Here is a 27,937-nt window from a genome sequence, read left to right as displayed (position 1 = left end):
ACCGTGGCAGATGTATTGTTAACCTCCTCTCCTCTTCATTCCCCCTTCAGCCCCTCCCTCTCCCCCCTCCCACTCAGCACAGGCGATCGGGAGGGAAAGAAGGACAGAGAGAACTGGAAAAATTAACAATGTTTTACCAATGCTACTGATAAAATAGAGAAAATAATACAAAATATACAAAACCAATCTTGAAAGTCCCAGCAACTGCAGAGCTGGCACCCGAAGTCCTGGACTGGACTCTGCAGCCAACCGGAGCTGGATTCAGTCTGTCACTGGCCTCAGTTCGCAGGGACGACTCACAAGGTCCTCTCCTAATGTCGCCATAAGGAAAAAGGGACGAGATCCTCATGATCTCCCACTTTTATATGAAGTATTCATGTGAATGGGATATTATACACAGTTGGACAGCTTCTTGGTCACCAGTTTCTCTTTGCCCCTCCAACCATGCTTATCAATAACCTCACATTCCATTGCTATGTTCACCAAAACATGTGTCTGGTTCTCCAGGAAAATGCAGCTGATATGAAGCTTGAGCTGACAGGCAAATTCACTAAAAGAGAAACTTGTTTTTAACAAAACCAGGACACTTCCCATTTGGTGCCATCTGCCAAGCTGCTGAGGGCGGACCCTGTCCCATCATCCAGAGCAGTACTGAAGATCACTGGGACTGGGCCCAGTGTTGACCCCTGGGGTGCCCCACTGGTCACTGGCCTCCAATTAGCCTTTGTGCCACTGGCCCAGCCCTTTGGGCAGTTTTCAGCCCACCCACCTCTCCGCCCATCCAGCCCGTGCCCCCTGCTCCCTGCAGCCACAGGCCGCTCACTCCACCGCAGAGGGGCCTGGTCGGCCAAGCGCAGCCTCGCTCCTCCTTTCACAGCCCCCCCAGGCAGGCCGGCCCGGCTGCTCTGCCAGGGCTGCGGTGGCACCAGCGCAGGCTGCATCCTCCGCTCGGCACAACCCGCACGCTGCCCCTCCCGCCGAGCCGGCCCTGCTGCAGGTTCATAGCAGAGCGAGCAGACACCATGAAACCGCCTCCTCCGGCAGGACCATCTGCAGCGTTTGCGGAACACACCGGGCTGTGCCGTGAAATTGCTTTTAATAAAGTTCACACAGTGCAATTCCTTAGAAGAGTCAAATCATTGTTTATAAATTTATTCTCAGTCCTGAGAGGCTCAGATTAACACGAGGAAAAGAAACGCTCTGTCTCAGAATTTAACATTAAGTATGAATTTTTCCTTAATCACAAGCAAAAGATACTTCCCAAGTATAAAGTGCACCTTTTATAACAGATTCAAAACAAACCCAAGCAACAGTAACATAATTACATTATTCTGAACAATACTTGATTTTATGCCCATAAGGGAGATAAATGCCTTTACTCTATGACGCTGTTTCTTGAAGCATAATAAGAAATTCTTTAAAAGAGGTCACAACCGCTTCTAACAGTTATCTAGTACACCTGCAGATTGGAAATATTGTTAAAGATACAAACAGCAGGGGCCGCACCGTGTCACCTTTAGACAGACGGGTACGTGTAGGTCAGAAAGCAGCAGAGTGCAAAGCAGCTCCTGGTTATTTCAACAAATGGACTCTGAGTAGGTGGAAGCTCATTCTCCTCCCCCTGCCTACCAGCTGGCAGTTCCCGTGATAAAAAGGGCAAAGGAAACGTAATCAGAGATGGGGAGAGCTCTGCAGTTCTCCCGCCGTGACTGTGCATTGGGTTAGTTTTCCACAACTAACCAGTTACCCACACTGGGCTGCCCACATGGAACGCTGAGCTCTTCTTCCCCCACTTCAGATATAAAAACCCAAAGCTCGTTCCAATTTCTGAGCGTTACTTAATCTTTTGCTTTGCACTTTCAGTTTTGAGGACGGGCTTTTTCAAGCTTTTAGGTTTTATTTACTGAAAGCAGCCTTCCTCTTGGACCTGAGTAAAACACGAGAGGAAAAGCTCTTCCTCGGGCACTCTTCCAACTGGACAGACACTCAGCAACACTCACGAGTCCTGCCAGTAAGGGAAAAACGTGAGAACCTTTATAGTTCTACAAGGGATAAAAAGATGTCACAGGAACAGCGATCGGAGGTCCAGGGACGAGAGGGAAGGGAGACAAGAGCGGAGGGTCCGCGCAGGGCCCGGCCGAGCGCGGTGCCGCGAACAAGGTGCTGCGTCCTGGCAGCACCGGGGCCGCTCTGTCCTCTGCGAGCGCCCCAGCAACGGACGGCTTTTGTCATTCAGTGTAAGAGTAAAAATATAACATTCAATACAGCATTCGATGTAACAAAAATATACTATAAAACAACAAAAGGCCATTGCATGGCACTGCAATGCATTGTTATGGCAATAAAAACTGTAGTTGCACTTAGAGCAAGAGGCCTGCACCATCATCAGCTTTTTGAATACCAGAAAAGCAATCTTTGGTACTTAAAATTCCCCTCTCCCCTCATTTTTGTAAATGAAATTCGTTCTGCTATTCTTGAAGATGCCATCTACGGTTATTTCAAAGCTCCATGTGTCAGAAGCTCACTCACTGTTCTCTTCCCTGAGCTGGAAGTTCTTCCACTAGTTCATGTCATCTCACAATCATCTGAGGAAGAGATCAGGACTAGAAGGAACAGTAAAGTGTCTTCAGCACTTCTTGTAACAATGATGAATTGCAATTTGTAAAATGACTCTTGCTGCACAGTGCCCATACATTCAACAACGAGAACTCTGTCCTGCTGTAATAGGTTGTTAATTTTTTAGAACTCTGTTTGGGATATGCACTATGTTTAAGTACCTACATTAAAACCTACTGTATTGTAAAATGCATTTCTGCATTGTTCCATAAATTCTTACAGTCCATCCAACCAGCTTTTAAAAGAATCGGGTTCAATCATCTTCTGAAGCAGCAGACTGAACAGTGCAAACATGAAGCGTTACTTATCAAAAGAAAGCTTTTGTCTGCATGAGCGCTCAGGTGTCCTGTGCTCATCATTTCTCCTCTTATTCCAGCTTTTCTTCATTGGAGTCAGATGAGGAGCAACCACATCACCATCCTGTTATTAAAAGTCAGAAAACATTCATGATAATACATTTGCTTTCGCTTTCTATCCTTAAAGCAGCGTCAAAAAACCCAGTATCAGACTTAACAGACAAAAATAAATGCAAGGTCCTAGAAGCACTGTAAATGGACGAACATTGAAGACTGCGCATCGGGGATGGAAAGTGCTGTAGGTCAGTGGCTGCATCTGGTGGGGAGGAAAGAAAATTCCCCGCGTATCTGAGAAGCCTCCACCACTGGCAGCGCACTGCTCCCTGTACTGCCACCAGCACACCCAGAACATCAGCAGGCTTGTACCTTGGGCAGAAACATCATGTAAGTGTTTCTCTGACTTTGCCACAGTACCTCGTTTAAAACCATTGCAGTTTCCCAGCTGCAGGTGCTGGGCTGTGCCTCTCACGCTCAAACACACGCCCGGTGCAGAACCTGCTGTGGCCTGAGCCGGCCGCGCTCACCCTTGGCAGGTACGGACGTGGTTCTACTGCTCAGACACCGCACACAGACAAGAGAGCAACGACCTCTCTAAGCGCAGACACAAGCTGGTGAGACGCATTTCTACAACGTGCCAGGGCCCGCCAGACGGCTATGCCTGCACGGGAAGAACCTGGCTGTAGGACACCACCAGACTCCACAAGCTACAAGGAGAGAATGCTTGCTGTTTGACCCACTGGCGAAAAGCCCTTCTGAAATGAACAGTTCCCGAAAGATGAATAATAGAAGACCTCAGAACAAGCCTCAAACAAGTCATTTGTGCCCACAGCTGCAGCTCCAGCACATGACAACACTCATCTACTGGGGATCTTTGATTTCAGAGGATGAAGCTCTTTCCCCAAATGAGACTTGCAGGTCTCTTTAGCAAAAAGAAAAAAGCAAAGTCAGGGATATTAACACACTTGATAAAAAAAATACGTCGTTCACAGAAAAAAACTGTTCACGCTGCATTCCTTAAGCAACTTGGAGACTTTAATATAACTGTTCCCCACCCCTGGCACTGCCCCATGTCCTGAGAACCTCATCTCTGTCCAACCCTCCAGGGATGGTGACTCCAGCACTGCCCTGGGCAGCCTGTTCCAATGCCCCACAGCCCTTTGGGGAAGAAATTGTTCCCAGATCCAACCTCAACCTCCCCTGGCGCAACTTGAGGCCGTTTCCTCTGCTCCTGGCGCTTGTTCCTGGGGAGCAGAGCCCGACCCCCCTGGCTCCAAGCTCCTCTAACTCAGGGCAAATGGACTGACCGTGAATCTCCAGTGTTGTTTTAAGCCTTTGTAGGAGGAAACCTGTATCTGTGAACTGGTGACTGTCTGTGGATGGTAACATTGTTATAAAAACATGACTTTTCAATCCACATAAGTTAAATGCATTCAAGTCCATCACTGTTTCAGTGAAACTAAAGCATGCTCAGATGCAAGCTGCAATAAAACCGGGAGCTACGTTAGCGAGGAGCGGCTCTGCCACAAAGACAAGGCCTGAATGTCAAGTTTTTTGATGAAATAGGAAGCTTACGGACAATGCTCCAAGAACAAGAAAAATAACGTGTGAATTTGTTACCTGTGGTTTGGTGAAATTATTGTCCATACACCACTGAACAAAATACTGTTTCGCAGCCAAAAGAACAACTGGATCTTGATTTTTGCAATAAACACGGATAACCTGCTCTGAAAACGTCTTGGGTAAAATCCTTGAAACCTTTGGAATAAAAAAGAAATAAGCTTCAGTATTTCTTCGAATATAAAGTCCACTGACCTTCTATTTTTTTAATCTGAATATAAATGGCAAGCGGTAAATAAATCCCACTACAATCCATGAGCTTTATCCAAACCAACTGTATTATTCTGAGACTCCCAGGGTATCCAACACTGTTCATACGCAAAGGCTGCCATCGCTCCGGATTGCCGCGGCACAGCGCACACTAAAGACCTGCGAGGACATGGATTCCACAAGCTCTCCACAGGAACGGCCTCCATGGCGAGCTGTGGAGAAGATGCCCTTCAGAAGGCAGCTGAGGAAAAGACAAGACTACCTGATCTTCGTTGATCGTTATGGTCTTGGAAGAACGACCCTTGCAAAAGAAGCGAACTTTGTCAATGGGATTCTGGTCTTTCATTCCATAATCCATGTTGATAACCTTGCATGCAAAACAGAGAAAATAGCATTTGTTCATGTCTGTCTTTAGTTTTCTCACAATAAATACAAAAGGATACACTGTATACTTCTGTAAATAACACTAATCAAATAGAACAGTAATTAACAAATTATTACCTAATACAACAATCTGGGATTTGCCTTTTATATCTTTTCTTCTACCACCATTTGTTCTGAAGCTGCCAGGTGAATATTCACATTAACACCAACCGGCTCCCAGTCATCCTCTGAAACGCTGCAGTTTCAAACGGGGAGCACGGGGGGCCCCTGCCAGCCTGTGTCCCCAAAACGCAACCCACAGAGGCAGCAGTAGAGCTCACAATTTTAAACAAGAGGTTTAGACAACATCATTTACATCTGCTCGGTACACCAGCAGTTTTGTGGTCTGCAGAGGGGAGCCCATTTCCCCATGACTTCCATTTGTAGGACTGGGAAAGCGCAGTCAACTGCTTTAAAGCTAAATAACCTGCAACAATCTCACCCAGCCTGGTGTGGATCTTCAGTGCAAGGGAGCGTTAGAAGCGGTTTGAGATGCACTCTGTGCAAAGCCATTCGTTAGCTCTTCCCCAAGTTACCCAAGAACAGGGTTAAGCTATTGAAAGCCTGCAGGCTGCTCAAGCTCCCTCCTGTCTCCGGGTCCCTCCCTCCCACCGGCGCTGGCTGGAGACCGAGCCGGAGCAGCTCGGTGCTTTACGCAGCAGACAGAACGCAGCGGTGACGGCCACCCAGCAGCAGGGCCTGGAAGCCACCGTGCCCGTGGGCTCCTTGCCCCACACCCTGCAGCAGTGCGGCCCCACCTGCCGACTTTAAACCCTTTGCTGAACCCCAAATGTTCCCTGCTGCTCCTTTTCAAAGTGGGGACAGGCAGGGGAGGACACATTTGGCACTGGGAGCAGAGCCCAACCACAGCCTGGTCTGTCCCCAGCGCCTTGAGCTGAACGGCTGGAACAGCATTCAGGAGGCAACCCCGGGGTTTTGGTTTTTCAGTTTGAAAATGTATTGAAACTTCTCTCCAGTTTTCACTACGGTACGCAATGCCCTCTGAACCCACTCTAAGTGATATTTACATCAACTATGATGTCTTCGGCCTTTATCTCCACATCTGGAGGATTCACTTTTGGCTTGGATTTAGCAAAACTTTCCTTCAGTTCATTATTCTGAAAAAGAGACAGTAAACTCAGATTACATTTATGCACTATCATGTCTAGACCAAGGCAAAAAATACATGACGGAACGTGTTACTAAGCCGAAGCTTTAATTTCTTCATGGCTTGACAGACTCTTCTTGCAGCAATCTGCTGGTCTGAATCCTTATATACCTTAGCCGTAAGTTTCCTACCCATTTTTAGAAAAAAACCCAAGCTTATATAATTGAGAAGACCCAAATACCAGCAGCCTGTGGGGGAAGAGTTCCACACCTGATGACAGGAAGAGAGGGGGACAGAGAGGCAGAGAGAGTGAGAGTCCATCCAGAGTGCTGAAGTTTCCAAAAAGGATCTTGTCCTCTAATAAAGCTTTTATACCTATACAAACACCCAAGAGACAAACTACATCTATAATGTCATTGACCACTATAAAACCAGACAAACAGAAAGAGCAAGTTCTTTGGGAGGGATGGTGACCTACTTCAAAAGCTCAAGTTGAAACCCACAAGAGGCTTTTGTCTGGTTTTGGATCTGACAGAATATTCCCTGCCGACTGCTCGGCTCAAGGCAGGCAGAGCAGCGCGGTGTGGAGAGCAGCCCCCATGGAAACGCAGCAATTCTCATGAAGAGCTGTGGCTGGGCAGCAGAGAGAAGGTCGCCTGTTCACCTTTTCCCAGAGCTGCCATGTCCCGGGGGAGATGCAAGATCCCATGAAGCAAGATTTCCTGGGACAAGCCAAGACTCCTGGAAGCAAAGCTTCAAACGCAGCACAGAGCAGCCAGGAGACAGGTCCACAAGGGAAGAATTCACCTGGCAGCATTTTCTTTGCTGATTTGTCCATTGCAAAGAAGAGCAGGGAATATCGCACGTTGCCAAGCCCGGCCACATGTGGTTTGTTGTGACTCAAGAAGCCACGGCAAGATTTAGATTGAGAGCAAACCTAGAGGAAAGAACTGCCAGGAGAAAACTGGCAGCCTGTTTGTAAGCTCTTTTATTCCTGTGCTGTATCAGAATGTACACATGCTAACTTTCTCTTTTCTTGGTGGTGTTGTTCACTTGCCTTTTTTTTAAAGTTACCCCTTCCCGTTTGCATTAATTGGAAACTCAGCTTTGTACTTCAGAACTCAAGCTGTTTGGGATGTTCTTGGCTCTGGCCAGCTTGAAGCTGACAAAACTGGACCAGGTTTTGAGCAGCTCATTGCAGGGGGACGGACTAGATGACCCTTAGAGTCCTTTCCAACCCGAACTGCTCTGTGATTCTGAACACAAGGCCGCTGCAGCCTCCCGGGGAGCAGAACAGCCCGTCCAGCGCTCGCCTGCAGCACGGCAGAGGCGGCTGAGCATCCAACACTCCTGCACCCCAGGAGGAAAAGCTCTCCTAGTCCCTCAGCTGAGCATCAGAAGCCACAAGGCATCGGCTGGACACGATCACGGAGCCCCAGCGACCCCGGCTGCCTCCAGCACAGCGCACTGGATATACCGGGTAACTCACCCCCTGCCCATCTCCTTTTGGGCCAGGCTGTCTATCCTGAACTCCTCCTCTCACCCTGACAATCAACGTACAGCCATCTCACGTTGTGCTGACCTTGGTCTGCAGACGTTTTCTTTCCTCCTACTTTTTAATACAGAATCTCTTAATGCTCCTTATTCTTCGCCAAAGAACACAAGCAAATCTTCTCTTCAAACAAAGATGAACAGAGCAGTAAGACATCTAGTTGTCTTTCTCTAACCTTTTTCTTTAAAAGAGCTGAAATTATCTTTATTAAAGCTTCACAGATACAGTCAGCCATGTCCGGAAATTTGCCATGGAAAATTTTAAGCATCATGGCTGAAGTTTAGAGACAATTAAATGATGCTCTGGTAATGTGGTATAGCACGTTACAAGAAAAGCTGAGCGATCTGAAGCAACATCTGCTCTAATATAGCACTATTCTGAAATAAGACAGCAGTTAAATCAATGCCTGCTGAGTGCTTTGAAAAGCAAACACTAGAAAAAGACATGCATGCTCACGCCAAGTTACAATTTAATACCAATAAATATGGAAGTTATTCAGTTTGGTGTTCTCAAAGTAAAGCACACAAATTATGATTCAAAGCAAAAGCGTTCCTTATTATTTTGACATTTTAATGAACAGAAGTTGATAGTAATAACTTTCTCAATCACTGGACTCTATCAGGTTTTTAAGCAATTTTGTATTTTTCAGAAAACAGGTTTTTCTGGAAATATTTCTGCAATAATTGAGTTCAGCATTTCAACCTCATGCCATTCTGCTGGCTGTTTGTACATAAAACTCTTCCCAAGTTCCTATAATATGTTTCATGGCTCAGCTACATAAGGACAGGACAACTTTTGACACTATTTTAGGAGTAGCAGTTAAGCAAAAAAAACCCAAACAACCCCAAACAAGCAAACAAACAAAAACCACAGAGAGACAGAGAAACAAAAGATTGCCAGCAACTTGTAGAACATTTCTACAGGGACAGAATTCAGAATTCAACCAATGGACAGTACCTTTGAAACATCCTTCTTTGTTTCAGGTCGAGTCTCTCCTACAAACTTGTATAATTCACGTCGTTGTATTTTACGCAGAATTTCTCGTGCCTCCTCCAGTTCCGGACTACTCGAGTGCAGAATTTCCAGGTAGATGTTATCTGCCAAAGTTGCACTGATTTTTGTTAAGTGGGTCAAAATCCAGTGTCACAGCAAAATGCACCAACGGGGACAAAGGTTAAAGCACTGAGAAAAACTGCCGGTTCAGGAAAGACACTTGCGCTCAGAACAACCGAACATACTAAATCTGACAACTGAGAAGCCACTCACAACACAATCTTCATTCTAAAACTCCTAACAGCTGTTGATGGAAAAACACTGTTCTCACCCTTGCAACAAATGTTATCGTTTCACTGTTAGTTGCTTCCTCTCCCTGTTCAGCAGAACACCCTGAACACAGCGCTGGCTCAGGGACAAGGGCACCCTGTACAAGAATAAAGTCCTTTGTTAAACCGCAGAGTTTCTCAGATTTTGGATGCCAGCACCAAAGTCACTGCTCCTGTCCCCACATGGCAGTGAACACACAGCGTGTTTCCCACCAGCAATAAGAGCAGAGAGAAACAGGTTTCTTTTGATGTGGCTTTGGAGCAGAAAGTTTATTTCAAAGTCAGGAACTTCCCCACAAGGAACAAGACTAAGACTGAGGGACGAGATAATGCAGGTGGAACAAGCAGCCCATGAACACATCCATTGTGGCAAGGAACAGTTTGCTGTCTCATCCTTTACTACAACTAAGATTTGCTGTCAAATTAGGAGGCAACAACTTAAAAACAGTGGTTCTTCACCCATCAAGGAAGAAAGCCAGGGAACCTTCTGCTGCACAACCTCACAGAGGTTTATTTGTGAGAGGCAGCTGGACAGCTTCACAGAAACACCACTCATCATGGACTGCTGAAAACAAGCCTGTGGTCCTCTCAGACGCCCCCAGGTTGCAACCACTGGAGGCACAGAAGGAAGTTTAACAGAAGGAAACCACCCTCATCCTTCACTGTCCATTGTTCCATCTGATGTTGGCACATTCCTCGCACCACTAGTGTCAGGAGGGTGGAGCCAGAGTCTTCTGGTGACAGCCAGTGACAGGACAAGGGGCAATGGGTATAAAATGGAACACAAAAGGTTCCATTTAAATTTGAGAAGAAACTTCTTCCCGGTGAGGGTGGCAGAGCCTGGCCCAGGCTGCCCAGGGGGTTGTGGAGTCTCCTTCTGTGCAGACATTCCAACCCGCCTGGACACCTTCCTGTGTAACCTCATCTGGGTGTTCCTGCTCCATGGGGGGATTGCACTGGATGAGCTTTCCAGGGCCCTTCCAGTTCCTGACATCCTGGGATTCTGTGATCACTCTCCTTGCTGTTCAGCTCTCCTGGTTGAACAGGACAGCCCCGGCAAGCAGCTCCTTGCTGCAGCAGAGCGCAGGAGGCAGGACAGCCCTGCTCTGCTTGCCCTGAGCTGTGCTCCTCTCCAGGGACCGCGGGCAGGACAGCGAGACCCTGCTGCTAACTCACCAGCACAGCAGAGTCCCCCAGAATGGATCCCAGCCCACAAAGAACTTAACCTCAGTTCTTGCCTTTCTGCCCAGCCTTCCCCAGCCCAACACTGCAACTTATGCTCTCCAGCGGCTCCTGTCACTGGCAGGCAGCCCCTGCAGCCCCTGCTGCTCCCGGTGTGGAGGGGCCAGGCAGCTCCTCAGCCCAGCGCTCCCTGCAGCCCCCGCCAGGCACCTCTGGTCAGGCTGGATGTGGCAGGTGAAGGGTTGCCAGCAGAAGGCCTTTAGCAAGACACAGGTCAAGACATACGGGATCCTCTGCAAGAGCACCCTCAGCCTCTGTCACCTTGTCCCTGGACCAAAGACAGACATTCTTGAGTCTCTCTGCTGCAGCAGACAAAACCAACACACTGCAGTGGTGGGAAGCCGTGGAACTATGTAACGGTGGACAAAACACAAATTGAGCCAGCCTCTGTGAATTCAGTAATTTCTCTGTGTTTCCTCTTCACAGCACTCAGCCAGACCTTGAGAAATGGGAAAACACTGCATGTCTCAGGTCTTGTGTGCTTCACTCTGTAATCACGCCAGAGTTCTCCTGCACATCTTCAAGCAAGTGCTGCTCTGTGTACTTATTCTACGAGAACCACTCTCACAAGCTCCTGTCTGAGCAACCAGAAACTTTCAGCAATCAATTAAGTTGCTCATATATTGTTTTCTTTTGTTGTATTTGCAAGCAGGGTAGCAATGTCTGAAGCAAATCAAATCAGAGCCCTTTGAAACCTGCCTCAGGGTTCCACACCACACCACACATACTCCTCTACCTGACGCAGCCAGATGTAGCGCTCAGAGCCCACTGCCATCCGCTTGTGACAAGTGCAACAAACCCGGGGCGTAGGCAGGACCTCCTGACAGCACTGCTTGCAATAATGTGAATTTGAACATGTGTGGAATATAAGAAGCTGGTGCTTCTCTCTCTCAACATGAAGGTAATTTAAACTAGAAGGTCTTGCTCTCCCAGCAAGATCTTAGAGCACATAGATTGGACTCTCTGGACCTTCCCCACCTGTGCGTAAAAGCAGCACTTGAGAGGCTGAGTCGCAGGCAAGGACCCAGCTGGAAAACCAGCATTCTAACAGGTACTCATGTTCTTTTACTTTAAAAAGATTGCTGAGAGCTCATACCAGTTAGCTTAGTGTAGGCTTCCATGTCCTCCATTGCTGTAGAAATCTGGTACAATCTTCCTCCAGAGCCCTCTATTTTCCAGTATTTGTCTGCTTTTTGAAAGGCTTCTGTAATCCTGGTTTGAGACAAAATTAAGACTTAAGGAAAGCATCATTTTGAAACACCTTCTTGCTTAAGAGTCAAAAAGAAATGCATTAGTATGTTATAAACAGAAGACAACAACTGAAACTGTCTCCCAAGCACACAGCAGATCCTGATGGCACTGCCATGTCCTAAATCCACTGCCATTGCGCGTTTCAGCAGTCTTTCCATTTACTGAAAACAGGTTCAAATCAGACCTCAACCCTACTTCGATGAATGAGCAAGTACACTTGGATCTGCTTCAGACTATGAGCTTAACATTACTTAGACAAGCGCAGAACCTGCAAGACAGTGCCATGCTCACTCAGTGCCCCACAGATGACCATATCCTTCTACAGACTCGTTGCTCCAGGAGTTAACTGAGAGAATACAAACCACTGTAAAGGCAGAGCATCATGAATATGTGGTATCTTCAGGTGGGAAAACCTGATGTTCTAAAGATCAAGTTCTTCCAGAGATCCCTGTACCTCTTCCCATGTCCAGCTGGTACGCTCACGTGGAAAGGCTGCTATAATTATGGTAAACCAAGAACTAAATTCCTTGGCTGTTTTAGTCCAACGGTCAAACCTTAGCGTTTTCAGTCTGAGCTTTCGAGGGTCACTAAACCAGAAGCTGAAGTACATGAAATGAAACAAGTCACAAATCACCCTTGTACCCTGTAATCCTCTGTGTCTCTTTTTCCCAAACTCAGCAGATGATTACTCAGCAACTAAAATCCTAACGAAAGTATTTTTGGGGGTTACTACTATTTCTGCTTTTCAAGAACAGCAAAAAGAATAAAGCTATAGGGAAACTTCTATAGGCATCAACAGGAGAGGTACAAATGCAGGTAGCCAGCTGAACTGGTCCTGAACCATTCCTGCTGTGGCATTGCAAGAACACAGTCAGGCCTCAGCTGAGCTACACTAAGCTTGCCCGTTACTTTACTCTGTTAGTAACAGTAACCTCGCCCTGTTAACTGGCCCATTTGGACTAAGTGGCCTCTAACTTGTAGCTGAAAATTTGACTTCAGCTGTCAGCAGTTAAAACAGCATAAGCACACCCTGGTCCTACGCTTTTTCGGGGCTTTAGCAGTTTTTCTCTAATTGAATTTCTCTTGGAAGGATGATGTTGTCCTGCTCTCTCTTTTGTTAATCATGGCCTCTATGATACCCTGAGCCTTGACGTAAGAATTGGGTTATATAGCCCAGCGGCTTTTATTGCATGTCACACCTTATTGATTATCTGAACACTCAAAACAGATATACAGTTTCAATAATTTAAAACCAAATGGTATGCAAGAGAAAGAAAGTATAATACTTGCATTATTTCAATGACGTTGCCAACCTTGTGCTGGTACGCTCGCCGGTGCAGCAAATGCCGTGTGTTGAACATATCATACAAATTTTCAGCTTCCTGAATAAAAACAAACCAACCCAATCACCTTTTACTTTTGACATTGTCTGTCTCAGTTAGAAGACAAAAACAGTCAAGGAATCAGATAAGTTGTCTCCTCCCATTTGCAGCACAGAGCAGAATGGTTATTTTTCAGTTTACAGATGCTGAAGCAGTTAGGCTGCTGTAGGAGAGCAGAGACCCGACACTGACCCAGCCAGAGCTGCTCCTTTAGCAGCCCCTTCCCAAAACCGCATTCCCCCTCCCTCAGAACACCTGGAGCAGGATCACGCACAACTGGTGGTTTTGCAGACCCTCCCCTGGAAGGACCCACCACAAGCCCTTCCAAACAGAGACTTGTTCTGTGCCTCCTTTCCTTAAACCGGGTGCTTCTGAGAATGGCTCCCGGAGCAGCAACTTGGGCTGAAGCAGCGTGGGGCGGGCAGCCCCGGCACCCCCGGCCAGCCAGAGCACAGCTGTGCCGGGCCCGTGGGCTGTACCGGGCCTACGCTGGGCCCGTGGGCTACACTGGGCCCATGGGCTGTGCCAGGCCTGTGGGCTACACTGGGCCCGTGGGCTACACTGGGCCCGTGGGGGCTGTGCCAGGCCCGTGGGCTACACCGGGCCCGTGGGGGCTGTGCCAGGCCCGTGGGCTACACCGGGCCCGTGGGGGCTGTGCCAGGCCCGTGGGCTACACCGGGCCCGTGGGCTACACTGGGCCCGTGGGGGCTGTGCCAGGCCCGTGGGCTACACCGGGCCCGTGGGCTACACTGGGCCCGTGGGGCTGTGCCAGGCCCATGGGCTACACTGGGCCCGTGGGGCTGTGCCAGGCCCATGGGCTACACTGGGCCCGTGGGGCTGTGCCGGGCCCGTGGGGCTGTGCCGGGCCCGTGGGGGCTGTGCCGGGCCGCTGCCCCCCACGCAGGCTGCGCCGCCGCGCGCTCCCCGGCTCACACACGTCGCTTACCTTGTCGCGGGTACAGATAACCTTCTGGTTTTCCGTTTCGCAGACCCGACTGAGTTTAAGTAATCGTTTATAATCAAAGTTATTCTGGATTCCTAGGTGATGGCAATCCCTAAAAATATTCCACAGAGTGTTTAACAATGAGATGATGCTTGTAAATTTAATGGCACTGTTTTGATAGGAATTATAATAAAAAGGAAAACTACAGGATTTGTACCTTGCGAAATAATCCCATTTGTCAACGTCAATGCCATTTTTTTTGTTAGCCACTATTTCATACAGGAAACCTTTCTCTTTCGGTCGCCCACGGTACGGCCACTGGCAACAGGGGAGCCGAGAAGAGGAAAAACAAACAAACCAGAAACAATAAGAAATTTAAGTGTGCAAACAATGTCAGAAACATATTTTAAAGACAGTGGGAATATACTTCGATTTTGTCTGTGATAAACATCCAACACTGAAGTAGCAAAGAACACAAAAGATGATAAAAGAGTTTTCAGAAGCTAAGTTGGGCATTAGAAACCCAGAACTCAGGCTTAAGCAGCTGATTTCCTAGAATATCAGGAAGAATAAAAACCATGTACATAAGTATTTTGTTTCCAATCTACTAAAGCAAAGCCTGCAGCTTCGAAAGGCCAAAAGAAAATAAATGCACAATAAAGAGGGGAGAAGGTTGGAATCATTTAATCCTCGGGGAGTTAGTTAAACACACAAACATGTCTTGCAGTCTTCTGCAATCAACTGTACAACTTTATAGAAGACTTTAAAACAAACATTTAGATGTTTTAAACAAAAGTTGTTTCAACAGCCAGCTACTTCAACTCCTAACCCACAGCAGAGGAATAATTCAGCCATGAGGCAAACAGGAAATCAAAGCTAAACTAATAAGATACAAGTTGTTATATTCTTGAAAACATAATGATTCTTCAGGTTAAAGAAAAAATACCATAAAGTGGCCTTGAAATTCTGAGGGTGGAAAACACTGTATACAAACAGATAATGGCTTGGATGTTATCAGCATTACAGAAATATTACAATTCATATGAATAAGGACAGAAATGTTTGTAAGCAGCGGGAAGAGAGCACATCACAGATAAAAAGATTTTATGCTGATTACAAAGAGCTCTGCTGGTGGGATGGTGTTCAGGACACTGCTGTGTCCAATGCACAAACATCCTGCTGTTCTGGTCCGAACGAGCACCGCAGAGGAGCCAGCGCTCCAGTGGGACAGTGCGGCGTGAACCACCGCCAGCGGCACAACCAGCAGCACGGCAAGAACGGTGCCACAGGTCACCTACAACACCCTCCTCCTGTTGTCCTGCTGGAAAACAGGCACAGAATCCAAAGAAGGAGAAGCAGACCCAGGGGTAAGAACCCGGCACAAGATCAGTGGCAGCAGCAGGCAGCGAGATTTGTGTGCAAATGAGCACGAGTGGGTAAAAATCAACTTGCAGACTTTATAAATTAATATCCCCTTCCTATAAGATCTCAAAGTGAATCTTATTATGCTCAGCTCCCTGTGTCATCAGAGCGCTGCAGCACACATGGCAGCACCGCTCACTCCTACAGCAGAAAATAACGGGTAAGTGCCAGCATTTTGGTGACTTGTTTGGGACAATATACAAATTCCAATTAGGACCAGACTGTCATGACAGACCTCCTGCTGACGGGTGCTTAATTCTGGTAGTAACTGAATGGGTGTTCTCGAAGAGATGACAGGAACTGTCAAATGTAAGTAAGGAGGACTTAATTCTTTCAGAGTTGGAAGGATTAATAATCAGAACCTCTTCTTTGCCTCTTGAGGCAACACATTTCTTCAAGTCTTATCCCTGCCTCTGCATATGTTACTGCAATAAATCCAAACATTTTGCTGCTGTCATCAAAGCTGATGTGGCTCTGGTACTCGGGCCACAGTTTTGCATTGCTCTTTGCATCATTTCTGCCAGCTCACAGTTTTGTCACCCTAAACTATCTTCATGTTCTCTCCCTGCAGCCACCTGAAAGCACAACTGCCCATTGATCTGCCTTCAGGTGTCCAGTAAATAGGCTGCTACCACAACCTGGTCACCTCAGGTTTCCATTAAAAATTCAGTTCTACCAATCTAGTTATGGTGAATTAGGTTTGCTAAATACAAATAACATTCTTAAGCTCTCCTCTGGTCTGAAGACTCTGAGGTAAGAACTTCTTGGGAAGACAAAAGCACATAACATAGTGAAGGCACCGTGTCCTGCCAGCACCGCGAGGAATAAACGCTACACCTCTCCAGCACCTCTTGTGCCAGGACTCTCAGAACTCCATGGGGCTACAAACAAATAACCAAACACAGCAGAAGCAAAATTATCTACTCTTTCAGTAAAATCGAAGACATTTATTGCGATAACCACAGGAGCAGCACAGTCACTCACCGGATTGTCAGAAGCAGTTTCATCTATAGGCCCTGCTATTTGTTCCTTGATGAAGATCATGTCTTCTTCCAGGACAAGATGATAGTCCTCCATGACTTCTTCTAGGTTATTGGAAGCGATCAGGTGCTCAAACATTTTAACAGAAGCAGTTTCATGCTTTGAAAAAAAAGAAAAAAAAGCCTAAATGTTGCATTACGAAGTTTAGGCATCAGTGTCCCAGCTTCCCCCTAACGCCGCAGCACTGCCTGGCAGGGCACCTGGGCACCGTGGGGTCGAAATGCAACAGCTCTGTTCATTTTGGATAGAAAGTCAGCCGCTCCAGAGTTCAGAAACACCCTCTTCCGCAGGGAGCTGCTAATTGTGTATTTTAGTGAACAGCAGTAAGAGAGTTACAGTGTTGAAAGACCAAATAACCGCTTCTGCTGTGCCAAAGATTGACAAGTTTACTCAGCTGGTTTTGCTCAGTAATCACAAGCAGAGAGAGGCCTGAAAGGACTGTGTTACAATTCATTCACCACAAACAGCCCTTGAAACTCTGTTCAACGTTTCTGAAAGGCTGAATTGTGAACACTGTATAAAACATGCTGGACTCAAAATGTTAAACCGGAAAGGAAGCTCCCAATTGGTATTTTGCATCACCATGAGATTAGATGACAACACTCTGGGTTTTAATAATGCCATCAAAATGATGCAATAAGAAAAGGCTGGATGATTCCTATGTGCTCACAAGCACCGGCAGTCTTTGAAGATGAATTATTCTCTCTTTAAAAATTACAGTTTTCTATTTGTACTTGAACAGTAAAAAGTCTACCTTCCATTTCAAATCCGGACGAGTGAGTGGAATAAACCTTCCATCGAACATGTGTGAAAATGGCCCATGACCTTAAAAATAAAGATGACACACGTTTAATCTGAGACATCATGGTTGTCAGTAAAAATATTTTGAGCAAGCTAAGGACCTGGATTCTCTTGTATTTGACTTGATTCAGCTATATCAAGTACTTTCCTAAGACATCTTAGAGTATTACTGCACTTAACACAGCGAGTCCCATTACCTACCACAGGCAAGTACAGCATTAACACCCAGCACATTAATTACTCTGTGCCACCTCTGAAGAAAACAAGTAGTTATAAAATAATCGTAACAATTTGAAAGGGCCACTGATTTTCACTCTGAAATGTTTTAAGAGACCTGAGGGCATCACAGAAGGAAGCAGACACTCTGGCCACTGATGGCAGAACTCCCAACACACACAGAAACAAGACAACAACCGGCTAAGAGCAGCTACAAATTCACCAAACGGAGCTGCCTCTGCGGCTGCACTCCGGACCAAACAAGGACAGGTAAACCCTGCCTGGGAACACAGTCCCGCACTGAGCAGCCCTAAGCAGCTCTGGTGTTGTGATGTCCCAGCCAGCTGTCCAGCCAGGTTGGCTTTCCGAAGCAACAAGACACCTCAAATATAACAAGGGCAAGTGTAGAGTCTTGAATCTGGGCAGGAACAACCCCAGGGTCCAGTATAAGCTGGGAACAACCTGCTGGAGAGCAGCGTAGGGGAAAGGGACCTGGGGGTCCTGGGGACAGCAGGGTGACCGTGAGCCAGCACTGGGCCCTTGTGGCCAGGAAGCCAATGGTACCTGGGGTGGGTTAGAAGGGGGTGGTCAGTAGGTCAGAGAGGTTCTCCTGCCCCTCTGCTCTGCCCTGGGGAGACCACACCTGGAATATTGTGTCCAGTTGTGGCCCCTCAGTTCCAGCAGGACAGGGAACTGCTGGAGAGAGTCCAGCGCAGCCACCAAGATGCTGCAGGGAGTGGAGCATCTCCCGTGTGAGGAAAGGCTGAGGGAGCTGGGGCTCTGGAGCTGGACAAGAGGACACTGAGGGGGGACTCATTCATGGGGATCCATATGGAAAGGGGGAGTGTCAGGAGGATGGAGCCAGGCTCTTCTGGGTGACAAGGACAAGGGGCAATGGGTGCAAACTGGAACACAGGAGGTTCCACTTGAATATGAGAAGCAACTTCTTCCTGGTGAGGGTGGCAGAGCCTGGCCCAGGCTGCCCAGGGGGGTTGTGGAGTCTCCTTCTCTGCAGACATTCCAACCCGCCTGGACACCTTCCTGTGTAACCTCATCTGGGTGTTCCTGCTCCATGGGGGGATTGCACTGGATGAGCTTCCCAGGTCCCTTCCAACCCCTGACATTCTGGGATTCTGTGATTAGGGTGTTACTTACCCAAATCATGACAAAGCCCAGCGATTTCTACGCAGAGGATGTCTCGCTGGGTTATATCCAGTTCTGGTTGCCTCTCCTTCAGCTCACGAACCAGGCATCCTGCCAGGTAACCCACTCTGTTGCAGGGGGAAAAATAAAGTGAATATAGTAGTGTTTCAGGCTGCACAGTCAAAGAGCAGATCACCTGTTCTATTTTGCCCCATTAAGTCACAGCCCTGGTTTGAGGTGTAACGCACAAATACTCAAACCCTAAAATGCAAGACAATCACAGGAACAAACTCTTTCCTGTAGTAGACTTTTAGTCATCAGCAACACATTTGAAAGCAGAAAAGCAGGAGACACCATGCCCAAAACACAGAGACAGCGGCGAGCTGCAGCATCTCCCAATGCACAGGCCGGGGGAGCTGTGCGAGCAAACAGCGGCGCCTCGCTGACCGTGCGGCTTCTGAGCAGCCGCCAAGGCCACAACAGTCACCAAACCATCCTGTTCTTTCAAATCGCTACTTTAACAATAGTTTATGACAGTTATTACCTCTTCCTTTCATTCATTTTAGATTCGACATTTAATTTCACTGAATGGGATGCTCTGTTCTCATGATACAAAACCAGGAGGAACAAACACATGGCACATACTCCTACAAGCTCTTTACGAGCTCTACACTGACTTCTTTTCTATTTGCCTCAAGAGTCTCCGTGCAGAACATGCCAAAGCAAGAGAAGGTCTTATGAGAAGCCAACACCTTTTATTAGACCAAATTTTACTGTTTGGAGTTTTTTTTTACTAGACCAATAAGCATACAAATTTCACTTCTTCTATTTTAATGCTATAACAATTTTCAAAATGATATGCAAGTTGAGAACAACTGTCCTAAGTTTAAATATATAGATCAACCGAACTGTTTAAAAGAGAAGGTTGTTGATATCACTGGTGTTTGCAGACTCCTGTTGTGAAACCTTTGTTTGTATTCCTCCTATTTTTGTCTTTTCCTGTTCACCAGACACAAACAATCCCAGCTTGCCTCACTGATTTGACCATTTTCAATGTCCATTTGCATCCTGTTAGTGTCACAAGGCTGGGGAAGAAGCCAAACTGAGTCCACAGTATTTCAGCACTAACAAAAGCAACTTCAGACTGGCCAGATTACCTGAGTAAAAACCACCGACTCATTTCTCTGCACCTTTAAAACAAGCTTAAATTTGTCATTAATCAGCTTCTCTGTGGACTGTGAACGACCTAGCAACAGTGGAAATCCTGGTGTCCATCACCTGTTTCTTGTTAACTTATTTTACAGCCAACAGCCTGACAATCTGCCACCGATTGCACACAGCACACGGAACTACAAATGCAAACATCACAGATAAAGTGGGGTTTAGCTGCCCCGACAGCACAAGGGGATTACAACTGTCTGGGAAGTCATTTATAACAGCCCCAGTACCCTTCCCAGGTTTATGCTTTAAAACTCAAATTTTGATCAGAGAGAACATAAAGCACTCAGAGTTTTTAATTAACATTATTAACAGAAGAATGGGTGGAAGAAGAAATGTAACATCAGTTCATCTTGTAGGCTTCTTTATCTGTCTTTATGAAATCAAATTCAAGGGAACATCCTGGAATCACACAGGTTATCCAGGAACAGTTCTGAGACCCAAAATGCCACCACAGCGGTTTTCCCCAATGCCCATTAGCAGAACCAAACTCCAAATGCACCACCTCACCCTATGGAGTGTTCAAAGCGGTTGTGAGAGGCTCCTGGAAACACAAAGTACGTGCCACCCAGCTGCTTAATGTATCGGAGGCGCTGAAACTGAGGTGTGTCGATGATGCGGACAAGAAGGGGATGTATCTCAATGTGCCCATGAATTGGATCGTTAAAAACCTACAAAAGCAAAACAACAGTGGAATTAACATTTGAAATTCAACATTGAAAGGCAACAGGCACCAAGGTAAAGGATATCTAGAAGGGTCAGGTATCTGCTGGGAGAAGGGGGTTGTTTTGTTTTCTCCTGTAAAACAGCCATATCCTGCCTGTCCTACATCAAGATTTATCTTGGAGAACGACTTAAACGTGACATCAAAAAAGAAAAGTCACGTATTTCAGAAGGCGAGGGAATGACAGGCAAAAGCTCTAAAAATGTTGTTTCTTAATCTGCTACTCCAGCTAAAGCAGGATACTGCAATACATGTCCCAGATATCCCGTAAGTGCTTAGTTCAACACTGTTCATGTTTTTTAAAACCAAGTGAAATTTTGCAGAGTGGAAATTATGGTTCTTACCTTTTCCATAAAACAGTGCCAAACTCAAGGGAAATAAGTACTCCCTGATCACCTCTAACATGCATTTTAGGAGACATCTGAGTAACTGCAGTGACTTAGTAGAGAAGATAAACGTGTGTTTAGTCCTTGCCTCACTACAGCAAATAAAACCACTTCATCACACACATCTCACAGTAAAATAGTGAGGCAAATAAGGTTTCCCTGCGTTCTCTCTGCTCTCAGTCACTAAGCTGACAGGGCTCCAGCAGATGGGCACGATACTGAGGAATGAATGTGTGCAGCCCTGGAGTTAAACCGGCGTGCACCGCTGGACACGGCAAACAGTGCGCTGAGAAGGACTCTGCTAAGCCAGGCCTGGAGCTAAACCAACACCAAACCCCAAAGGGGGCTCTGCACAAAGAGATGTGAAAGAGGAGCTTCTCCACACATTTCAAACAGCTCATCTGCTCCTTCGGTCTCTCACAACCGCCAGGTGCCCACATGAAGCTCTTTACTGACAATTTTGACAATTTTTCTGGTTCCTGTGGTTTTTCAAAGGCCACCACAACCCAGGAGGAGGGTGGGAGCTGCTGCTCGGCAACGGCAGCACCGCAGCTGGTGCCAGCACGGGGCGGGGAGGCAGAGCCGGCGCTGGTACCTTCTTCTGGTCCATCAGCTGCTGGTGCAGGTTGTTCAGACACGCCAGCACCTTCAGTCTCTCCGCAGGGTGGCTAGGAAGGAAGAAAAGACATGGAGAGCAAAGTTTGCCACGCGTTTCCATTTACAATTTGCAGTTTCTATGGAATTACTCGTGCAAATTCATAGTAGTCTGACATTTGTTGACTCTTCTACAGAAATATGTATTTCTGCAGCTTTTTCAGAAAAGTATTGCAAGCACTTATCTTTCTAAAGTAGAGAGGGAAGAGAACAAATAGCTACAGAAGTTGTCTGTAAAGCAGTTAAGTGCTTCTCCCACTTATATAGATCCAAGAAATAGAAACACCAGGGAATACACATTTTTTTCATCAATTCCTTTTAGGGAAAATCACATTTGGGGATAAGTCCTTTAAATTTATAGGAAAGACAACATGCAGTGCCTGAATAACTGACATTTTTTAAGGCTGATAAACTCCTTAAACTAAAATGTCAAAGTTGTAGTAAACCGTTTTCATAGAACTTTCAGTTAGTCAACTCTGTATTAAAAGCAGCTTCATTTTGCCAAATTAACTTGGATTTTACACAAATTAATTTCAACTCAAACAGCAGAGCCACTGGAGTTTAAAACACAATTTGCTGCCTTTTGCACCCTCCAGCGGTTAACCATCCCAGGGTCAGTTTTACAACAGTCTCTCAGTTTAAACAAAAAGTAATACCATTCAGCCTAGCAATACTACAAATAATAAATAGCAAAATAGTAACGCTATTAATATAAAATGTCAACTATTAGCAAAAAATGAAGCTAGATGCACTACACATCTTCAGATGAATCATTCAATAATTCACAACCCAAAAGATATTAAATGCACGTGATGTGTGAGCTGCTGGTGAGCACTTTTTGCCTCAACCGCTCGAGCGTACCGGGCGCTCCGGGCTGCGGCCTCTGCTGCTCCGTGTCACAGCCCGAACGGCACCAGCTGCGGGGACCATGGACGCACCGGGTGACACCGGGAGGTGACGGTGGCTCAGACCAGCACGGTACCTCCCAGCCAGGGCAGATCCATCTGCAGGAGTGGTCACAACCCCCAGATACTGACTTACAAGGGAGCTCCTGGAAGCTAACGCTGTTTACAGGGCAACAAAGGCAAGAGAAGGACCACCAGCATCTGCCCGGCCTTCTCACTCTCTTTGGTGTGGTGAGATAGCCAAGGAAACCAGCCAGCAGAGCAGAACCCTGTGCACACCTATCCTTACACCCCCAGGAAAAGCAACTGCAGCTACTCTTTGAGCTTTGTCCTGAAAACTGGAACAAGAACATTCAACTGCTGCTTATAGGAAACATGTAACTTTGCAAGTGCAGGCACAGCCAGCTCGGGCAGGACGAGCACTTGGGCACCACGTACCTCCACCACCACCTCAAAACCAGCTCAGGGACAGCAAGGTCAGAACCAGCCTGTTTCCAGCCATCTACAGTCATTTTACTTCTGTGGAGAGGTTCTCTCTCAAGACACTTAACATGCAGAACTACACCTGGACTAGAGCATCTTTGCTCCAGCAGGCTTCAAAAATTAATCACCCATACCTGATGTACAGAAATGGGCCTTACATTCTTAATGACAACAGAGGTCTTCTGTAGATATCGCTTCAAAGCATGCTAATAACGGAGGTCAAACATCACAAGCGTGTTTTTGGACGAGCTGTTATGGTCATGCAATAGACCTCAGGTAACAATTGTCCAAAGGACACTCTGGGTCACACAGAGCACATGGGACAGGACTTGGTGAGGCCTTTGAGAAGGTGAAGCCGTGCAAACAGTGCCCGGCGTTGAGTGAGGGACAGCCCTGCTGAGCACAGAACAGCCTGCTGGTCTGAACAACTTGACTACACCTTTACATGCCACAAAAACTCAGGAGTGAGGAGAAAATGTAATGGGAAATAGCCAGGTATGTAAGGAGGAAGGCATGTGGGCACCTTGCATTTTGAGAAATTACCAACGACGGCAACTACAGGAATGGCAAGAAGTGACAGCTTTGTCCTACTGCCAGCACAGTTTATTACACACCTACCTGTGCAGACACGGGTCACAGAGCCCAGAAACTCCCCCAGCAGGGCCGAATGAAGCGGTGCTGGCACAGCACGGTGTGACACACCTGTGGAGTCACCCAGACTGGCACAGCACGGTGTGACACACCTGTGGAGTCACCCGGACTGGCACAGCACAGTGTGACACACCTCTGGAGTCACCCGGACTGGCACAGCACGGTGTGACACACCTGTGGAGTCACCCGGATTGGCACAGCACGGTGTGACACACCTGTGGAGCCACACACAACAGGCAGAGCATGGTGTGACACACCTGTGGAGTCACCTGGAACGGGCACAGCACAGGGTGACACACCTGTGGAGTCACCTAGACTGGCACAGCACAGTGTGACACACCTGTGGAGTCACCTGGAACGGGCACAGCACAGTGTGACACACCTGTGGAGTCACCTGGAACAGGCACAGCACAGTGTGACACACCTGTGGAGTCACCTGGAACGGGCACAGCATGGGGTGACACACCTCTGGAGTCACCTGGAACGGGCACAGCATGGGGTGACACACCTGTGGAGTCACCTGGAAAGGGCACAGCATGGGGTGACACACCTGTGGAGTCATCCGGACTGGCACAGCACACTGTGATACTCTTGTGGAGTCACACACAACAGGCACAGCGTGGGGTGACACACCTGTGGAGTCACCTGGAACCGGCCATGGCTACACATGGGTGAGCAGCACAAGGGAAAGGCCCAACCAGGGAGGCTGGTGTAGTCATTGCCAATTAAAGAATGAATCCTGTCAGCAATGCTGACCTCAGGATGTATAAATCACTGGACCAGCTTGGGGTCAGTCTGCTCCTTTAGCAAAGATAAGCGTGATTTGTAGAACTCCTTATCAGGAGCTCTTGCCCTTGCAGTTTGAACATCCTGGAAACTGCGCAATCAGCTGGGTTTATATCTTGAGACTGTCAGATAAAGTGTCTTTTAGACCAACTTTGCTCATTATAATACTAAAAATCACAGCTACAGGAGCAAAGACCCATGTGAAAACCCTGACCCACGAGCATGCATAGTCCAAGAAAACAATTGTGTAAACCATGTCTACGTTACTAACCAATGGGGGTGGAATCCTGGGGAGGCGCCAACCAAAAACGAAAGTATAAATGTGTACATGCTGTGAAGACGTGTGCTAGCCTTTTATCACCTGGCACTCGACATTGCACAATCTCGTCATAAAATGATACCTTGACTCTGTGTATATTCAGCTGCTTGCACCCCGGATAAAGAACTCTGCTTTTGGGACAACGCAGGGAATCCCCCGCCCGTGGCCCACGTGTGTTGTCTCCTTGCCCTGCGTCCACAAACACTAACCCTGGGCTTGGGTTTGGCCTCCAGGTGACAAAGCTGCTGCCGGTGCAGTCCTGGGTGACCGATCACCTGCATGTCACCACAGACAGCTCTCTATCCTCCTGCAGACAGGAAACAACAGCAGGAGATTTTCCACCTGGTGTCTACGTGGTAAAACCACCTCAACCAAGAGACTGCACACAAATCATGTGTTAGCGCTGTGGTTTTCCAGCGCCCTGCAGGCACAGTTCCTCAAGCAGCCATGCTGCCGGTTGTCTTTGAAAGAGAACTGACTCTCCCTATCCATTCCTGTCTACCACTCCCTGCTTTGCCCACGCCCTCTCTCATGCCACAGGTGACAAGGATGAGAAAACCCCTTTCCTGCACCTACTAGGAACTTAATAGTTCAGAGAGGTCAGCCGCACAGCCCGACTCACCAGCCGTACGCTGCACACAGCAGAACACCCAGCGCTGCCTGCAGGGCTGCGTCCTGAGCTCTCCCCGCGCTGTCCCCAGGAACAGCAGGGAACTAAGGATACACATTTGTTACTGGCCAGTCACAGAGACGTTATGAAAGCTGCTGTAGGATACAGCGTGCATTGGAAAGACGCATGCAAGAGGACTGTTCTCTACTGCAAAGTCGAGATGCTTTTAAAAAAGCAGGCGGCTTTAGCAATCTCTCACCCAACTCACAATGGCTTCAGCTTAACAAAAACAAGATATCAGACCTCACTGAAGAAAACACCTTATAGAAGAAAAGCCACGAGCACATCACCCCACAGCCCAGCACCAGCGGGGAGCTCTGTGCCGCCCGTGCTGGCTGCGGCTCTGCCGAGCTCACAGCACCACACGGGGCCGGCGGGTCCCACTGCCCGTATGGCCGCTTGGTGCTCAGCCAGCGAGGTACGAAAAGCCACCAGCCTCGTGGCAGTCTCTAAACAGAAACTATAGATCTGCTCACCATTTCAATTACACAATTACCTTATACTTCAGAAACAAATAAAGCCTTTAGATGGCTTCCTCGTGATACTACATGCTTTCTATCTGCACACTGCAAACGGCCGCTGTTAAAACCCTTCTTCCAAAGAAACCCCCAAAATACCGTAACGACTCCTGCCAACGTCTTACCTCGTCTGACGCGCAGCCACTCTGCCCTGACACCTGCAGTCACACCAGCTTTTATTCCTCTCCTGACGGCCACACACCCAGACACCTGATGCCCACACCCACACATTTCGACATGAGACGCCTCATCCTGTCAACTTGTCCTTCACAAGTTGCGAGGGCAGCCGGGATCTCTGGGTACAATGGACGCGGGGCCCGCCAGCCCCAGCGCGGTGTGGGCTCGGACAAGTCTTGAGCCAAGGAGCCAACCTGCAAAGCACAAAACGCCAGCAGACGAGCACAGCCCTGCGCTTGTGCTCACCGGCCAGGTAACCACATCCGAACTGCCTTATGTCCGCTAATGACGTCAGCAAATAGCTTGAGTGGAATAGACAGGTTTTGAGGGAAATTTGGAGGAAACAGCATAAACAACATCAGCAAAGGAGTACAGAAAAGACATTTAAAGATTAACAAGTGCCAGGAGAGGTGAACAAAACCGATCCCAGTGGGGCAGCGAAGGGGCAGTGAGACCCTTCACGCCAAGGGTGACAGGACACATTTATACTCTGTTTCAGAAGAACAGGAAAGCGCACTTCACCACCAGAAAAATGACAAGGTTTTGGGAGCAGTCCGTTCCCTCGCTGCTGGGAACAACCCTCCACATGCTTTCAGGTGACTGCTACCGAGCTGGGGTCACGCTGCCCGCTCCCCGCAGCCCAGTGCCGCGGCAGCTCACGGCGGCCACTGAACTGTGTCACCGGCCCGCAGGACACACATCAGAGCCTTTCTCTGTATGTCTGCCCTGTTGGAGCGGACACACCAACAGCAACGTCCCAGCAACTGTTGCAACATTAGAACTGCAACACTCAGCATTTGTCTCGGGGCGACGGGTGAAATCCAGCATCCAAAGCAGCACCCACTCGCTGTTTTCAAAACCGTTACTCCTGTCGTTACTAGAATTAGAGCAGCATTAACTTTAGGCTGAGAAGAAAGTTCTCATCAGAACCCCTGGAGTTCATGCTGGTGTTCTCACAAACACTTAAGAGGTTATTGTGCTATGAACAGTATTTTCATTAAAGCTTTTAATAGATTGTTTTCACTTCTCACGGTTACTGGACACCCAGTTCCTACACACGGAGCCTGTTCCACCACATACAGCCGTTCTCACCGTCCTTACATCCAAGCTCTTAGGCACTTTGTGGCAGAAACGGGACAAATCCAGCCCTCTTAGGTCGGGAAACGGCTTTTTCCAGGAGTTCCCTGTTTCGGACGGGGCCTCGCCCGGCACAGACCCGCCTGCAGCGGCCCCGGCTCCTCCCGCACCCGCGGGACCCCGCGGCGGGTCGCCCCTCGGCTCAACGTCCCGCTCCTGCTGTAAAGGAGAAACTGTTCCCCAGGGCGGCGGGACCTGAGCGCGGTCACACCGGCGCAGCCCGGCGGCACCGGCAGAGCCCGCGGGCTCACCCAGCCCGGGCTCACCCAGCCCGGCCGCCCCGCGGGGCCGAGCGCCGGTTCCCCCCGCCCCGGCTCTCACCAGACGCGGGCGATCTCGAGGGCGCAGGCCGGCAGGTCCAGCAGCATGCTCCCGGTCACTCCGTTCTCTGCGGGGGCAAGCACGGCGTGAGCGGCGGGGCCCGGCCGCCCCGAGGCGCTGCCCGGCCCCGGCCCCGCCGTTACCTCGGAAGCGGCGCAGCAGGTCGGGCTCGCCCAGGCCGCACTGCGCGAGGTGCTGGCAGAGCCGCTCGGTGTCCCAGCGCCGCGGGTCGCCGCCATCGTCCATGGCCGCGGCGCCGCGCTCGTGCCGCGCCCGCTTGGCGGGAGGCGCGCGCCAGCCCGCCGGGCTGCCCATCCCGCCGCGCACGCGCAGCGCCCGCTCC

General features: G+C 48.4%; 1 protein-coding gene across 1 annotated transcript; it reads right to left on the bottom strand.

Annotated features, from left to right (window-relative positions):
• Nucleotides 1-1,122: 1,122 nt before the first annotated feature.
• SAMHD1 (SAM and HD domain containing deoxynucleoside triphosphate triphosphohydrolase 1) lies at nt 1,123-27,937 on the bottom strand. The gene is made up of 16 exons (XM_082065094.1): nt 27,738-27,937; nt 27,595-27,661; nt 21,569-21,641; nt 20,374-20,534; nt 18,658-18,773; nt 17,240-17,310; nt 16,429-16,584; nt 14,240-14,340; nt 14,026-14,134; nt 12,988-13,079; nt 11,543-11,658; nt 8,840-8,979; nt 6,251-6,340; nt 5,062-5,166; nt 4,590-4,727; nt 1,123-3,036 (listed from the first exon to the last, which is right to left on the bottom strand). Exons 1-16 carry the CDS (start codon nt 27,907-27,909, stop codon nt 2,917-2,919), a joined length of 1,827 nt encoding a protein of 608 aa, XP_081921220.1. The 5' UTR covers nt 27,910-27,937; the 3' UTR covers nt 1,123-2,916.

This window comes from Streptopelia decaocto, assembly GCF_964273445.1.
Source record: "Streptopelia decaocto genome assembly, chromosome: 14".
Classification (NCBI taxonomy): Eukaryota; Metazoa; Chordata; class Aves; order Columbiformes; family Columbidae; genus Streptopelia; species Streptopelia decaocto.
The sequence above is the reverse complement of the archived record's forward strand: the minus strand, read 5'-3'. Positions and strand labels throughout refer to the sequence as shown.